Source organism: Trichogramma pretiosum, unplaced genomic scaffold, assembly GCF_000599845.2.
Source record: "Trichogramma pretiosum strain Unisexual culture from Peru unplaced genomic scaffold, Tpre_2.0 scaffold24, whole genome shotgun sequence".
Classification (NCBI taxonomy): domain Eukaryota; kingdom Metazoa; phylum Arthropoda; class Insecta; order Hymenoptera; family Trichogrammatidae; genus Trichogramma; species Trichogramma pretiosum.
In genome coordinates, this window is record NW_019641611.1 from 1,785,299 (window position 1) to 1,799,071 (window position 13,773).

Genomic DNA, 13,773 nt, shown 5'->3' on the forward strand with positions numbered 1-13,773 from the left:
TTTTGTTCGTCGAAAGTTGCAACGATCGCTGCTCTCTGATTTGAATTTGGTCGAGTGAAGATCCTCGCGCCTCAATGCGTTAAATATAGCATACGCAAGACGCTAAAGACGTGCGGGATCGTCGACTCCTTGTCCCGAGGAATCCCCCATAGGGTCACGCGTGCCCTTAGCCGTAGTTCCGTAAAAATTCACGCTCGCTCCTCTGCTCTAGGCGGCTATATAGAGTAAACTAAATCGCTATAAACGAGGGCCATTATCACGAGGCAGAGATCGGTGGTAGCACACATCATTACCTGGCTCGCACAGGCCTGCGGTGGGAAGGGGACGGAAGCGCCGCGTAGCTCCGGCCTACACCATGTGTCAGATTGCCTTTTGACAATGCACCTGTGCAGTGCATCGGCCACTTTTGCTTTTGCTCGTCTACTACTACTACTGCCTATATCTATATACTATATATAAGTGTAATATATACGAGCGCGAATGGATGAACTACAGTGTGTCAGTCAGTCGTTGCGCTGACGCGCGTAAGTGCACACACACATACACAGTCTCACACGTAATAATATCCAAGCGGGTCATTACCTGAACCGCACTTTTAGTTTCGCGGCGAATCAACTAGTGTCTCGTTGTTTTTTCCGCGTTCGAGTATTAATAAATCTCGTTGGTATGCCATAATTCACAAGTGATATCTTCGTAATCGTCGTATTATCCAACGTGGTGAAGATTATCTCACTAAATTCAGTGTGCTCTATCGTAGTGTCAACTCAACTGGCTCACATTCGTAAACGCGTGTGATGCAGCAATAGCCTGCCAAGTTTGGAATATTTTCCTCATTGTTTTTTTTTTTCGTAAGCGCGTACAACACCGATTTTTCTTAGGAAGCTGAGTTCATTACGTAACTGATTACACGCCGCAATCGAGTCGGAAAAAGAAGTCGAGGAATGACACGCCAAGTGGAATTCGTCGATTTATCAGCCGAGGGTCGTTAAGGAGAGATCGCCCGATGAGACAGGAAAATTGAGCGCCCCCGCGCCGCAGAGGATGAGTTGCCGAGCGATTTTCGCGCTAACCGCGGCAATTTTGTTCGCTTGCATCGCAGGTGATGATTTTTTTTCACTCTTCTTGGCACTATTATTATTGTTCTTGCTTCGTGTCATGAACGTGCGAGCAAGTATATATTGTATTTTTTCAGATGTTGAGAGTCGTGATAATGCGAATATTTATTTGTAAAACCTTTAAAGTCATAAAAGCGGCGAGAAAAACAAAGTAGCTGATACACGTATGACATTATACATAACGTGTTCGGTGGCGGATTTCTCTTCTTTTTTTTTTTTTTTTAGCTTCAATGTCACGATTTCATATTTTCAAGAACAAAAATGGAAAATAAATGTATGCAAACACCTTTTCAGGACAAACGCCGAGATGCAAGAGCACCGCCTGGGAAAAGATACGAGGCATGAGGCCGGACTTTTTCAGGTCCTTGAAGCTCCTTCATACCGGCGTCGATTCGCATGGCCTGACGAGCACGTGCTTCGAAAAGTGAGTCGCTGTGTGCCTCGTATATTAGCTTATACATTGAGCTCGAAAGATCGCGTGCGATATGTAAACGATCGAGAAAAAAAACTCCAAAACGTGTAAATTAAATTGCCATTCGCTTTTTTACCATGAAATCTCGTTATTGTATTTGTCTTTTATGTATTTCGCTGAGGTTAGATGATAAATCATGTCTCGCGAACAAAAAAATCATCAATGCATACGCGAAACGTCATAATGAGAAACTATATGCGACAACGTGTCAATAAGCGAGGCTATGTAGCGCAATTATTCAGGTATATAATATGTGACAACCTTAAGGCACGCGAGCTATCCACATAGATATACAAACGCGCTGCTGCAAATATTATTTCTTCTTCTTCTTCTTTTCTTCTTATTCTTGCAGATGTAAAAATATTAGCTGCGAGGCTTTTATAATCGATCTCGAAGGTAGCTCCTGCATGGCCCTCTTACCCGACGGAGACGAGCTAGTTAACGAACCGAACGTCACATTTTTCCATGAAATATGCCTCGAAGGTATATATGGGACATTTTTTTAAATCAATCGAGAATTTATAATAAATGCAAGAACGAATGACATGTTATAGTTCCTCCGAATTGTTTAAAAACGCGATTATGGCACGTGGAGAGATATCTAGGATCCGAATTATTGGATTCATCGGCTCAGCTGCAATCCGACGTTATCAGTAGAACCGAATGTTACGAGAGATGCTTTGAAAAAGGTAATTTTTAAATGTGTTGAGCACATAGCTAATAATTTCAAAGTATCGATATAGCTTGAGAATTACTTTCTTTATTGTCCATCATTTTTGTTGTATGTAAAGGTAAGAAATGCAAGTCAGCTCAGTTTCGCGCCAGCGAGCCCGTGAAAATCGAAGACAGTTACGGAAGCTGTACGTTGTTGACGATCGATCGAGGAACAAAGCCCCAAGCCTACAGAACTTCCATGTACAGGGATGAATATTTGGAAAACCAGTGCCATGATTTAGGTGAGCCATTATATTATAAGCTGTATATGCAATATATCGTTTGTTAAGAGGGTTCTAGCACATACAACGTGAGTCCAATTAAAACTACTAATAGAGATACGCAGCTACATATCCACCAATTTTTTACCAAAACGTCGTTTTTTTCTGTTGCCGTAAACAGTTTTTTTTTCGACATGAACAGATACATAAAAAACGCCACTTTCTTTGCAAGTTTGGACAATGAGATATACTGCTTTCCAAGCAGCTATTCAACGATCCAAGTTAATTTTCCGAGCTTTGCAGTCAAATTACCCAAAATTTGAAAGGGAAGCGTGCATTTTAATCTATTGAAAAAGTCTAATCCAGATTTTGGACCCAAAGTGCTAGAACACCCATGTCGTCGAAATAATAATTTATTCAATTTTTTTAGCGAGAACAGACTACTGTTCGTATGCGGAGTATCGCAATGTCTCGATGCCTTACTCAGATTTTGCTGTGACAGGCTTGAGCCCCAAGCAGGTAAACACATCTTTGTAACAAATTTTATCTCAATATGTGCTATTTGAACTTGCAACTTTTAAATCAAGCATAATTCGGAATACTTTTATACCGGCATTTCCGTTGATATTTCCTCATATAATTTTTAATGCAAGCTAAAATGAACAGCTGACTTTTATAAGATTGTAGTATTTTTGCCTGTATTTTAGAAAAATCTGATTGAAACACTACAAACATGTATTCATACATTCGATGAACGCGTATATGAAAGAAAAATAAAACTTGAATAAAATGTAAACATGATATTATGAATCAAAATATTTCGTCGAATATTTAATGCCGATACTCATTAACGAGGACACGCGTATTAATTGGAAACCTTTACCCTCTATACATACACGCTTCGCACGCGCAAGCTCGAAATACCATTCAACTATGCATATTCCATTTGTTGTGCAATGGACCTGAATTGTGGATCAATAATTGGATGCTCTCTGACTGCAACGCGCGGGTGTTACAGTGCGAAAAAAGATGCGACGCCAGCAGCGACGGTTTCATCTGCCGAGCTTATACCATCGAGTTCGCAGCCGAGAGTACAAATTTACCGACCTGCTACCTGCACTCGGAGGATACCATTGGTGCCGGGGTCAGCGTGCTCACCCACACAGCTCGCGCTTTTTATAAAGAACGCGAGCCCTGCATCGATGGTATGATTGTATTTTACTTTGCACACGGCTCTTGATTCGAGGAAAAAGTCGACTCTTTGCCTTTGCCTTGTAGTTACCGTTGAATGCACCAACTCGTCGCTGACGGTCGAATTGAAAACGGCCGAACCCTTCGCAGGCCGAATGTACGCGAGCGGCTACAGCGACACGTGCGGGGTCACGGGCCAGAGCGAAAAATTGACGCGGTTGGTTTTACCGATGCCCGATACGAGGGACACGGAAAAGAAGGAGGCCAGCTGCGGTCTCTTGCCGGTCATGTCGATGAATCAAGAAAATCGGTAAGCTCGAGGAAAAATCGATTTCATGCGTCGTGCAGTAGTTTTCAAAATTATGTTTGCAGCACCTCGTCCGTCATCTGGTCAACGGTAATCATTCAGTTTAATCCAATAATTCAACGATTGGGAGATCAAGCCATCAGAGTTGGATGCTCTTTGGACAAGGCTGCGTTACCCACGCCACGCAATATCACCGTTAATTCTGGCTTCACTTTTGTTAATTCCAAGTAATAATTGTTCAGTACCTACATGAAAACATTTGGAGCTCAATTCGTGATCAAGTTAAGATTTGAGGTAGATTTTCAAACCATAGCGATCGCAAACTTATATTCACTGAGGGGCTTTTAATTGTTCACGCCATGAAGATACAATTTATTTGCGTATAAAGGGTCACCAATTGAATCCAAATTTTTTCCCATCTATGTATTTTATTACATGCCAATCACATAAAAATGTATCATGACGTAAAAAATTACTAACAAAACGTGTAATAACAGTGCAGGATTGCCATCAATCGTTTCTACTATCAGAAACAAATCGTCGGATGCTCCACTGGTTACTATGAGCATCCTGGATCTATCGCACAACCGAGCCAATGTTACTCACCTCGGCCAGAAATTACTTCTCAAAATTCAGATAAAACCTAACGACGGTACTGAAACGTGCTTTGAAACCTGGCCATGATTACTCAGCTACAGCTCATTTAATGAATATCGATTTTCAGGACCCTTCGACATAATGGCAGGTCATCTGATAGCGAGCACCAATACCGGTGACTCTTCGCTTCTGCTGTTGGACGAGCTCGGATGTCCAGTGACGAACGTATTTCCAGCACTGACCAGAGACCCGTCCAACAATCGAACGCTCCTGGCCGAATTTAGCGCTTTCAAGTTCCCTAACAGCCAACACGTTAAATTTAACGGCGTTGTAACGTTTTGCATCGACACTTGCGAGCCGGTAAGTAAATGCGTCAGCGACAAAATTTGACACGTTGATTTTAAATGGTTTATTAACGTGCCTACAGGCACTGTGCAAAGGTAACGTGAGCTCTTTTGGTCGCAAAAAGCGTTCGATCGAAGAGCAGTCAGCCAACGTCACCCAAATAGCAAAAGAAAAATCTACGTCAGTCGATAAGCTTGCGCTCGAAGCCTCCGTGATAGTTAAGGGATCGGAAAACGAAGAAGTGTACCCGAATCCACTGCGCTCCAAGGACGACACCATCCTTTTACACGACAAATTTTGCATGGACCCGAGCTTGGCGCTCTTTTTGCTGATATTCCTCTTGATCATTCAGATAATACTTCTTGCCGCTTGTTTACTATCGGTCAGAGCCTACCGATCTATGGCCATCAGGGCCGAGGAGGACCGAGCCGATATTCTAGCCCGTCATTTGTACGGGGTGCACGGCGGAAATTTCGAGATTGGAAGAAGAGTGCGCTGGGCTGATAATCCAAGTTCGACACTCAGTTGAATTGGGATAATTTTTAATTAATAACTGTGAATAGAAAATAAATGTATACATTTTGACTCCTCGAACCAACTTAAAAACGCTCGGTTTTGATGTAATTTAAATTGGGGCGTTAGTGCTTTAAGCTCCTTCGATCGAACCGAGTTACTGTTTGTTTATAATATATCAGTCCTAGTTTACAGACTGACCTAACATTACAAAAGCGTTCATTCGGTCTGATTTAATTAAGATATTTTTTATTTACAATTGACCAGACATATTTTAAGATGTCGTCAAACTGCCATTCATTGTGAATGTAAAATTGTATAAATAAACTTAAACTGAAATTACCAGTTATTACACGTGTTTGTTGATCAAACTGGGCTTCTTAAGATTAAGATATCACTCCGCAACATTGAAAATATTATTTTTTATACTTGTATACTACAGCTAGTCATCAGGCTCACCCGATGACTCTTATGAACTCAACTATCCAATCCACTGTATTATTTGATAATTTAAAAATAAGTCATCGTGTTTAGATTTCAAAAGTGGATAGACCAATTATAAAATTGATAAATGATCAGATTGACCTATGGTCACGGGGGAATTATATTCTAAATCATGAAACTAATTCTACTTTTGCCTTGAATTGTAAAAATTAATTATTAAGTCATTTGCTAACTGAGTAAGCAAAAAAATTCGATTTTTTGATCGAGTCTCATGAGAGCCTCCCCTTAATATTAGAAAAGTTTCATTATTTTCATTCTTATTATTAAAAATTCTAATTTTTATATGTAGATAACATTTTATAGTATAAGTTTTTTTTGCAATAAATTATTAATTGGGCATATTTTTTCTTTATAACTCCAACTTTGTCGTACTAGCTTCGTAGTAATTCACCACTTGTATTAATATTGATTTTTGTAACAAATGTGTATTGTACATTATGGATTTTCACAATATTTCAAAATTCAACTTACGTCTATGTGATTCTATTACGAAAATATGTACACAAATACAGTACACAATAATACGTACTTGTGAATATTTTATAGGTGTTTTTATAGGGATAGAACTTATACATCCAACCTCTTCTTATTGACAAATTTTTGTGATATTATATTCAATAATATATTCATTTGAAGAAAATTTCTCATAAATTTATTTGTTTTATTAAAATTTTGTTTCAAATTTTAGTAGATCAATTTTTCACCCTCGCAAGTGGACTTACACTTTTGTAAAATATTTTATTATGTATAATAATGCCGTGAGCTGTTATTTTTTAAATATTTTATTTTCGATGACTATATTCATTGATTAAAAAAATATGTTTCACGAGTCTATATACTAGCATATGGGTCAGATTCAGAATTTTTCAAATAAACCTGCGGGCGAGATTCACGGATTTTCCTTAAATTTTGGTATGTTATAGTACATGATAAAAAAGTGCCAAAACCAAAATTTTGGACCCCTTCCCCCCTCCTACCCCCCTCCTCCCCTATAGACGTCCATTTTCTATCTATATTTTTTCTGAAGGCCTGAAGCTATTAAAAAATCTTAAAAAATTCATGAAGGTACTTTTCAACAATCCAAACAATTTTGAGTTTTTTCAGATTTTTCGAGTGCTTCAGGCCTTCAGAAAAAATCATTAAAAATTTAAATTATTTTATTTTCGGTGAAATGGTTCGATGTACCAGACCGGAGTATTTTTTTCTGAATTCTGACGTCAAAAAACGTTTCCTTGAATTTTTTCAGAATTTTTCATTCATGTCCATTCAGCCTAGAGCTGAAAAACCGCTTTTTTTCACGAAAATAATTTTTTTAAGGCGCTACGGAGACTCAAAAAATCTGGAAAAATTTTTTTCTCATTTTGTTCATCAAAATACATAATCTCAAATTTTTTCAGATTTTTTAATTGAAGGCGATAGCGCCTGGAACCGAAAAACGTTATTTTTAACAAAAAAGGTTCCTGGAACCCGATGGTTCCGGTAAAAAAATTTGAAAAAAATTTTTTTGAATTCCTTGTCAAATTTTAATAAATTTTGACCGTCGCAAAATTTCGATTGGAGCTTCCTAGCTTATTCTAGAGCATAACAAAGATTAATGCGAAATTCTGAAGACATTCATCACATTTAAATTTTTTTCAGATGTCTTCAGAATTTCGCATTAATCTTTGTTATGCTCTAGAATGAGCTAGGAAGCTCCAATCGAAATTTTGCGACGGTCAAAATTTATTAAAATTTGACAAGGAATTCAAAAAAATTTTTTTCAAATTTTTTTACCGGAACCATCGGGTTCCAGGAACCTTTTTTGTTAAAAATAACGTTTTTCGGCTCCAGACGCTATCGCCTTCAATTAAAAAATCTGAAAAAATTTGAGATTATGTATTTTGATGAACAAAATGAGAAAAAAATTTTTCCAGATTTTTTGAGGCTCCGTAGCGCCTTAAAAAAATTATTTTCGTGAAAAAAAGCGGTTTTTCAGCTCTAGGCTGAATGGACATGAATGAAAAATTCTGAAAAAATTCAAGGAATCGTTTTTTGACGTCAGAATTCAGAAAAAAATACTCCGGTCTGGTACATCGAACCATTTCACCGAAAATAAAATAATTTAAATTTTCAATGATTTTTTCTGAAGGCCTGAAGCACTCGAAAAATCTGAAAAAATTCAAGATTGTTTGGATTGTTGAAAAGTACCTTCATGAATTTTTTCAGATTTTTTAATAGCTTCAGGCCTTCAGAAAAAATATAGATAGAAAATGGACGTCTATAGGGGAGGAGGGGGGTAGGAGGGGGGAGGGGGTCCAAAATTTTGGTTTTGGCACTTTTTTATCATGTACTATAACATACCAAAATTTCAGGAAAATCCGTGAACCTCGCCCGCAGGTTTATTTGAAAAATTCTGAATCTGACCCATATATATTTATACGCTTGCAATGGATCAGAATCAGATACTTTCACATATTTTAGTTACGCTGCCCTTTCGATTGTTACAAAAATGAATAATAAAATGTATACATTCAAAAACAACAAACTTTTTCTGATTTACTTAAGGACAAATAAAAAAACTAAAAAAATAAAACTGAAATATTTGTATAACCAATTGTTCTGGCATATATTTTTTTTAAATTATCTTTTATGTGGCCCTTCTGGAGGGGTATGAAAAAAAAGGTATTCCAGCATTAAGGATAATACTTAATTTAATATCTTACGTATCAGCGGTAAAATTAAGCTCTGATTATTTTTACATTGTTTAATTACGTATTAGCTATATTAAAAAGGACCATTTTTACAGATAATGTGTATTTTTCTGGAATTGGAAAAAGAAAGTGGATTTAAATATAATAGCTGAATGTTTTTTTCAAAAAATATTTTTAACATACCTCTTGCAAATTATGTACATTGCTATAATAAACGAAGATAATCGTTTATATGTAAGAACATTTTATAAGATAACTTTCTTATATACCCATAGAGTTTGAAATAGACAGATTTTCACCATTACCATACCATAAAAGTTGTAAACTTGTTTTAAGAGATTTAAAAAAACTTAATATATTATTAGAGGCATTTTTAGAAACATTTGTTTCGTTGTTTTCTACGGGTCTATTTTAAAAAATATCCTTTATGCAACAGTATGACGAAAAATGTCTTTTTTCGCACATTTTTTAGTGCGCAAAAAGCGTTTTTGGACACTTGTGTGCGGTAAAATGCATCATTTTGGACACGGGTGTGCGGTAAAACGCCTCATTTAAATGAGCGTATTTTTCGTCTCCTATTGCATAAAATTTTGTATGCAACACGTGCCCAGCTTTTTGCGCACAGTGTGCGCAAAAAACACCCACTGGTGCCGGCATAGCCGGCACTCGTGTCTTTTTCCGCACACTCGTGCCCAAAAACGCCTTTTGGGCACTTGTTACATAAATAACTATTTCGTCATACTATTGCATAAAATACTTTCATTTAAATGCTTAATGCTGAATGCATTAAAAACTTAATGCATTCATGCACAATCTATATCACGTTGCAATACTTATGAATAATTTAGTTGAGTCTACAAGTTTACACTTATAACTTTTTTCTATTCGCAAGTATGAGTTTATTCTTATATACTTTTTGTGTATCCCGAAATTACTTGTTGATAGATCGAGTAAAATAAAATTTGAACATTAACGTAACAATAAGATTAAAAAAAAATTTAAAATGTCTATTGAGGAAACAAATAATGTCCTACTTAAGACATTTTTCAAAGATTTCCATTGGCATGTATTATCCCTTAAAATAACATTCATCTGGCCATACTGGAATGGTATAAAAAAATATGGTGTCCCGATAATACAAATATTTCTCAATATTTTAGCTCTTATATCAGCAGTAAAATAATCTCTAATTATTTAAACTATGACGTTTGAAAAAAATTAATATTCAGTATTAAAATGATTACAAAATTTTATTACAGGTAACTAATATCATTCTTGAAGTACAATGTGAAAATGCGGATTTGACCAAGATAGCTCAGTGCAGTTTTCAAATAACATTTATCATATATCTTCTAGTTATAATTTATGTCGTTTTGATAAACCAAAAAAACATTATACTTGTAACAACACTTATTAATTTTATTATCTATCAGCAACTCTACTTAAACCCACAAATTAATCATAATTATACTTTAGCTACGAAACGATGTACAAGAATACTCAATTGATTGGATATACTCTTCTTCACAAGAGAAAGTTTTTTTAAAAAGATATTTAAATACGGGTAATCAAATCAGTCTAATAATTATAGGTAAATCTAAGTTATAAGAAATAATTTAAAATTTGTATAATTAATTTAAACATTTTTCAAGGACTGTGCAATATCTTCATGTTTTTATATATTCTGCTGCCTGTTATAATTCCAACACTGGCAAATATCATATTAAGGAACCAAAAATATGAAAAAAAATTGTTTTTTCACTTCTTACTTGCAATTGACGAAAAAAAAAACTTTATTTACGTATTCATTTATACATATTTTCTCGCCTGTTTTGATCTATTATTTTTCTCTGTGGTAGTTTACTATCATATCATGACTATTTATTATAATATTGGAAAATTGGAGTATTTGAGGTCTTAAATTATTATTTAATATTGTATTTTATAATTTATTAAACTATATTTTTCATTTGTAGTTTCCAGTTACATCAATTGTTTATCTCGCAAAGCGTTCAAGAGCTTCTAAATGTTCGTAATCACGATTCAGTTTATCAACGTATTTGCCTTATGGTCCAACGACATCAATTCTGTCTAAAGTAAAGTACACCAACGTTACATAAATAAAAATATAATAAACGACAAAGTTTAATTTTTAAAAAGTTTTTATCTGAAAGATATAATTGATTGATTCATTTTGAATATAAAGACAGTTAAAGGCATTTTATAAAAAATATATTAAACGCCAAAAAACGTAAAAGAGGAAACATAAAACGTTTCATCGAAATTTTAACATGCAAACAATATCAAAACGGCGAATGGAAACGTCTGCATCTCAGGAAAAACTTAGCAATTTTGAAAATCTAAAAAAGGCATCATAAAAGAAGAAGAATCCTTTATTTTATTTTAAGACCCCTATATAGTCCAGTGAAAACTTACATGAAATTGCATTTTTTGGGGATAGATGAAACCTAGTCTACTTTATGTTTTTGGGTGCGCTGAATTCATTGCCGATGTTATTTTTTACCTAAAACATCAGCGTCAGGGTGAAAATCGAGGGTGAAAGAGTTTTTCGCTGATATTTCGCGAACGAAGCAAGGTACAGAAAAAATAATTGCACCAATCGATTCCTCGTGAAATTTTACATCGAAATACACTTTGAACTTTTCAAGTGTCAGTGCAAAATTGTTCACAATATTGAAAAATTAGTTTACAGCGGTCGGCGGTAGTGGGGGCCAGCGGCGCCGCGCTAGTATATCTATATATCGCCGTTGCTTACGAGTAAAAACACACATCATCGAAGCGCCGTGAAAAAAACACACCTCTTTGGATACCATGAAAAAAAACACACCTCTTTGGAACGCTGCGAAAAAAAACACACCTCATCGGAGCGCTGCGAAAAAAAACACACCTCTTCGGAGCGCTGCGAAAAAAAACACACCTCATAGAATGCCATGAAAAAAAACACAGCACATTGGATGCCGCGAAAAAAACACAGCTCATTAGATGCCGCGAAAAAAAACACAGCTCACTGGATGCCGCGAAAAAAAAACACACCGAATCGAATTTTGTTGCGTTTTTATTCTGCTGTGTTTTTTTTCGCGGCATCCAATGAGATGTGTTTTTTTTCACGGTATCCAATGTGCTGTGTTTTTTTTCATGGCATTCAATGAGGTGTGTTTTTTTTCGTGGCGCTCCGATGAGGTGTGTTTTTTTTCACAGCATTCAATGAGCTGTGTTTTTTTTCGGGGCATTTTATCAGTATGTTTTTTTTCGTAGCGTTTTTCACTGTGTTTTTACTCGTAAGCAACGGCGATATGTCGCTTCCCCTTCGCTGCCGGCCCCCACTACCGCCGACCGCTGTAAACTAATTTTTCAATATTGTGAACAATTTTGCACTGACACTTGAAAAGTTCAAAGTGTATTTCGATGTAAAATTTCACGAGGAATCGATTGGTGCAATTAGTTTTTCTGTACCTTGCTTCGTTCGCGAGATATCAGCGAAAAACTCTTTCACCCTCGATTTTCACCCTGACGCTGATGTTTTAGGTAAAAAATAACATCGGCAATGAATTCAGCGCACCCAAAAACATAAAGTAGACTAGGTTTCATCTTTCCCCAAAAAAATGCAATTTCATGTAAGTTTTCACTGGACTATATACCCCTTAATATAAATCCTTATTAGAATTGAATAATATTTAAATTGTTTTAATTTTAGCATAACAAATAGTATTCAAGCAATGGCCAATCCAATTTATTTAAGTGTTATGTTTAGTTTAATGGTGTGCAGTAGTGTTGCAGGTTGCATGGTAAACTTAATACGTAAGATATACTATAATACATATAAAAAGTGAAAATTATATATTTTCAAACAGATGGTCATCCACTTCAATAATGATACAAATTTTGCAATCATGATGGCATTTGTTTACGTTATGACTTTTGAATTTACATTTGGAGTATGCATTTTATCCCAAAAATTGTATGATTGCAACTACAATATTTTTATTTCGTGGTAGGAGTCATCATAAGGATATTCACTGTATAAACAAGTACTTTTTTCTAAAATCGTATTTTTGTGCATTCTTGTAGTTATGATTGTGGCTGGTACAGACTTGCCCCGAAAATGAGGAAAAATTTACAACTTATGATGTCTATATCTATGGAACCTTCTGGTATAAAGTGTGGACCATCTCTTCCATTCAATTTCGAAACTTATGGAAATGTAAATTTGATTAAGAAAGCATTAAGGATTTCAAATGCTTTCTGAAATACTATTTTCGAATTGTTACAGATCGTGCGTTTATCTGCATCGTATCTAACTGCATTAATATCAATTCTTACACTGGAATAAAATAAGGCAAATGAAATTTTACTAATTAAAGGAACAGGAATAACGTATTATAACCAGACGATACACTATTTAGTATACTGTTTATGTGCAATACTCGTTCAAGTCATTGACGAATAAAAATATACCGTTTTGCCAACTTAAATTCTATACAAAATGACCCCACTCTTCTCTATATGCACGAATTCTATTAATATAATATTTGAATGTGTTAGGAGTGGAAAAAATTCTTGATCTCATTGTATTTTGTTATTTTCATTACTTGGTAAAGTGCAAATACAGAATAAGTACATAATATTATCAAATAGTTTTCATATTGATTTGGTATAAATAAAATTATCAATAATATACAAAATATTTTGGAAGGATTTTCTATAATTTTAGAAATTAAATGTTTATTAAGAGTGATCATAGTACAAACTTCTATGCTATATTAATTATTTGTTCCGTCAGTAAAACTCTCTCGAAGAGAAAAAAAGGGAAGGGATAAAATAACAACATTTTTATTTCCTGAAAGAAAATCTCATCCCAGGTAAAAATAGTATATCAGATCTGATATAAGTTCTGGTGAATGCCCATCAGATCTTATGATAGATCTTATATCAGAATTTCCATACGATAATCGACATCAGAACTTACATCAGATCTGATTCTTAAAGTTATCCAAAAATTCTGAAAAAAATTCACACTTATTCTTAAAATGATTACAAACACTTTTTGTTCTATAAAAATTTTTCGTCAAGCTTACGGTTGTCG

At 35.2% G+C, this 13,773-nt stretch overlaps 2 protein-coding genes across 5 annotated transcripts; both read left to right on the plus strand.

The window, feature by feature from the left end:
• Positions 1 to 378: 378 nt before the first annotated feature.
• Positions 379 to 6,191, plus strand: LOC106648259. Of its 3 annotated transcripts, none has more exons than XM_023458608.1 (13): positions 379 to 814; positions 879 to 1,099; positions 1,410 to 1,539; positions 1,940 to 2,070; positions 2,142 to 2,276; positions 2,379 to 2,543; positions 2,953 to 3,041; positions 3,541 to 3,727; positions 3,801 to 4,023; positions 4,086 to 4,247; positions 4,518 to 4,672; positions 4,745 to 4,977; positions 5,045 to 6,191. In XM_023458608.1, the coding sequence occupies exons 2-13, from the start codon at positions 1,042 to 1,044 to the stop codon at positions 5,489 to 5,491; spliced, it is 2,115 nt and encodes a 704-aa protein (XP_023314376.1). In that variant the 5' UTR covers positions 379 to 814; positions 879 to 1,041; the 3' UTR covers positions 5,492 to 6,191. The 3 variants fall into 3 exon arrangements, with proteins under 3 accessions (XP_023314376.1, XP_023314377.1, XP_023314378.1); XM_023458609.1 differs by lacking the exon at positions 379 to 814 and adding an exon at positions 1,193 to 1,279 and having other exon boundaries at positions 1,040 to 1,099; XM_023458610.1 differs by lacking the exons at positions 379 to 814; positions 879 to 1,099; positions 1,410 to 1,539 and adding an exon at positions 1,755 to 1,829.
• Positions 6,192 to 10,161: 3,970 nt separating this feature from the next.
• On the plus strand, positions 10,162 to 13,042 carry LOC106648316. 2 transcript variants are annotated; one of them, XM_014365087.1, is made up of 6 exons: positions 10,162 to 10,233; positions 10,646 to 10,765; positions 12,385 to 12,475; positions 12,542 to 12,681; positions 12,759 to 12,891; positions 12,961 to 13,042. In XM_014365087.1, the coding sequence occupies exons 2-6, from the start codon at positions 10,737 to 10,739 to the stop codon at positions 13,018 to 13,020; spliced, it is 453 nt and encodes a 150-aa protein (XP_014220573.1). In that variant the 5' UTR covers positions 10,162 to 10,233; positions 10,646 to 10,736; the 3' UTR covers positions 13,021 to 13,042. The 2 variants fall into 2 exon arrangements, with proteins under 2 accessions (XP_014220573.1, XP_014220572.1); XM_014365086.1 differs by having other exon boundaries at positions 10,206 to 10,260.
• The last annotated feature ends 731 nt before the right edge of the window (positions 13,043 to 13,773 follow it).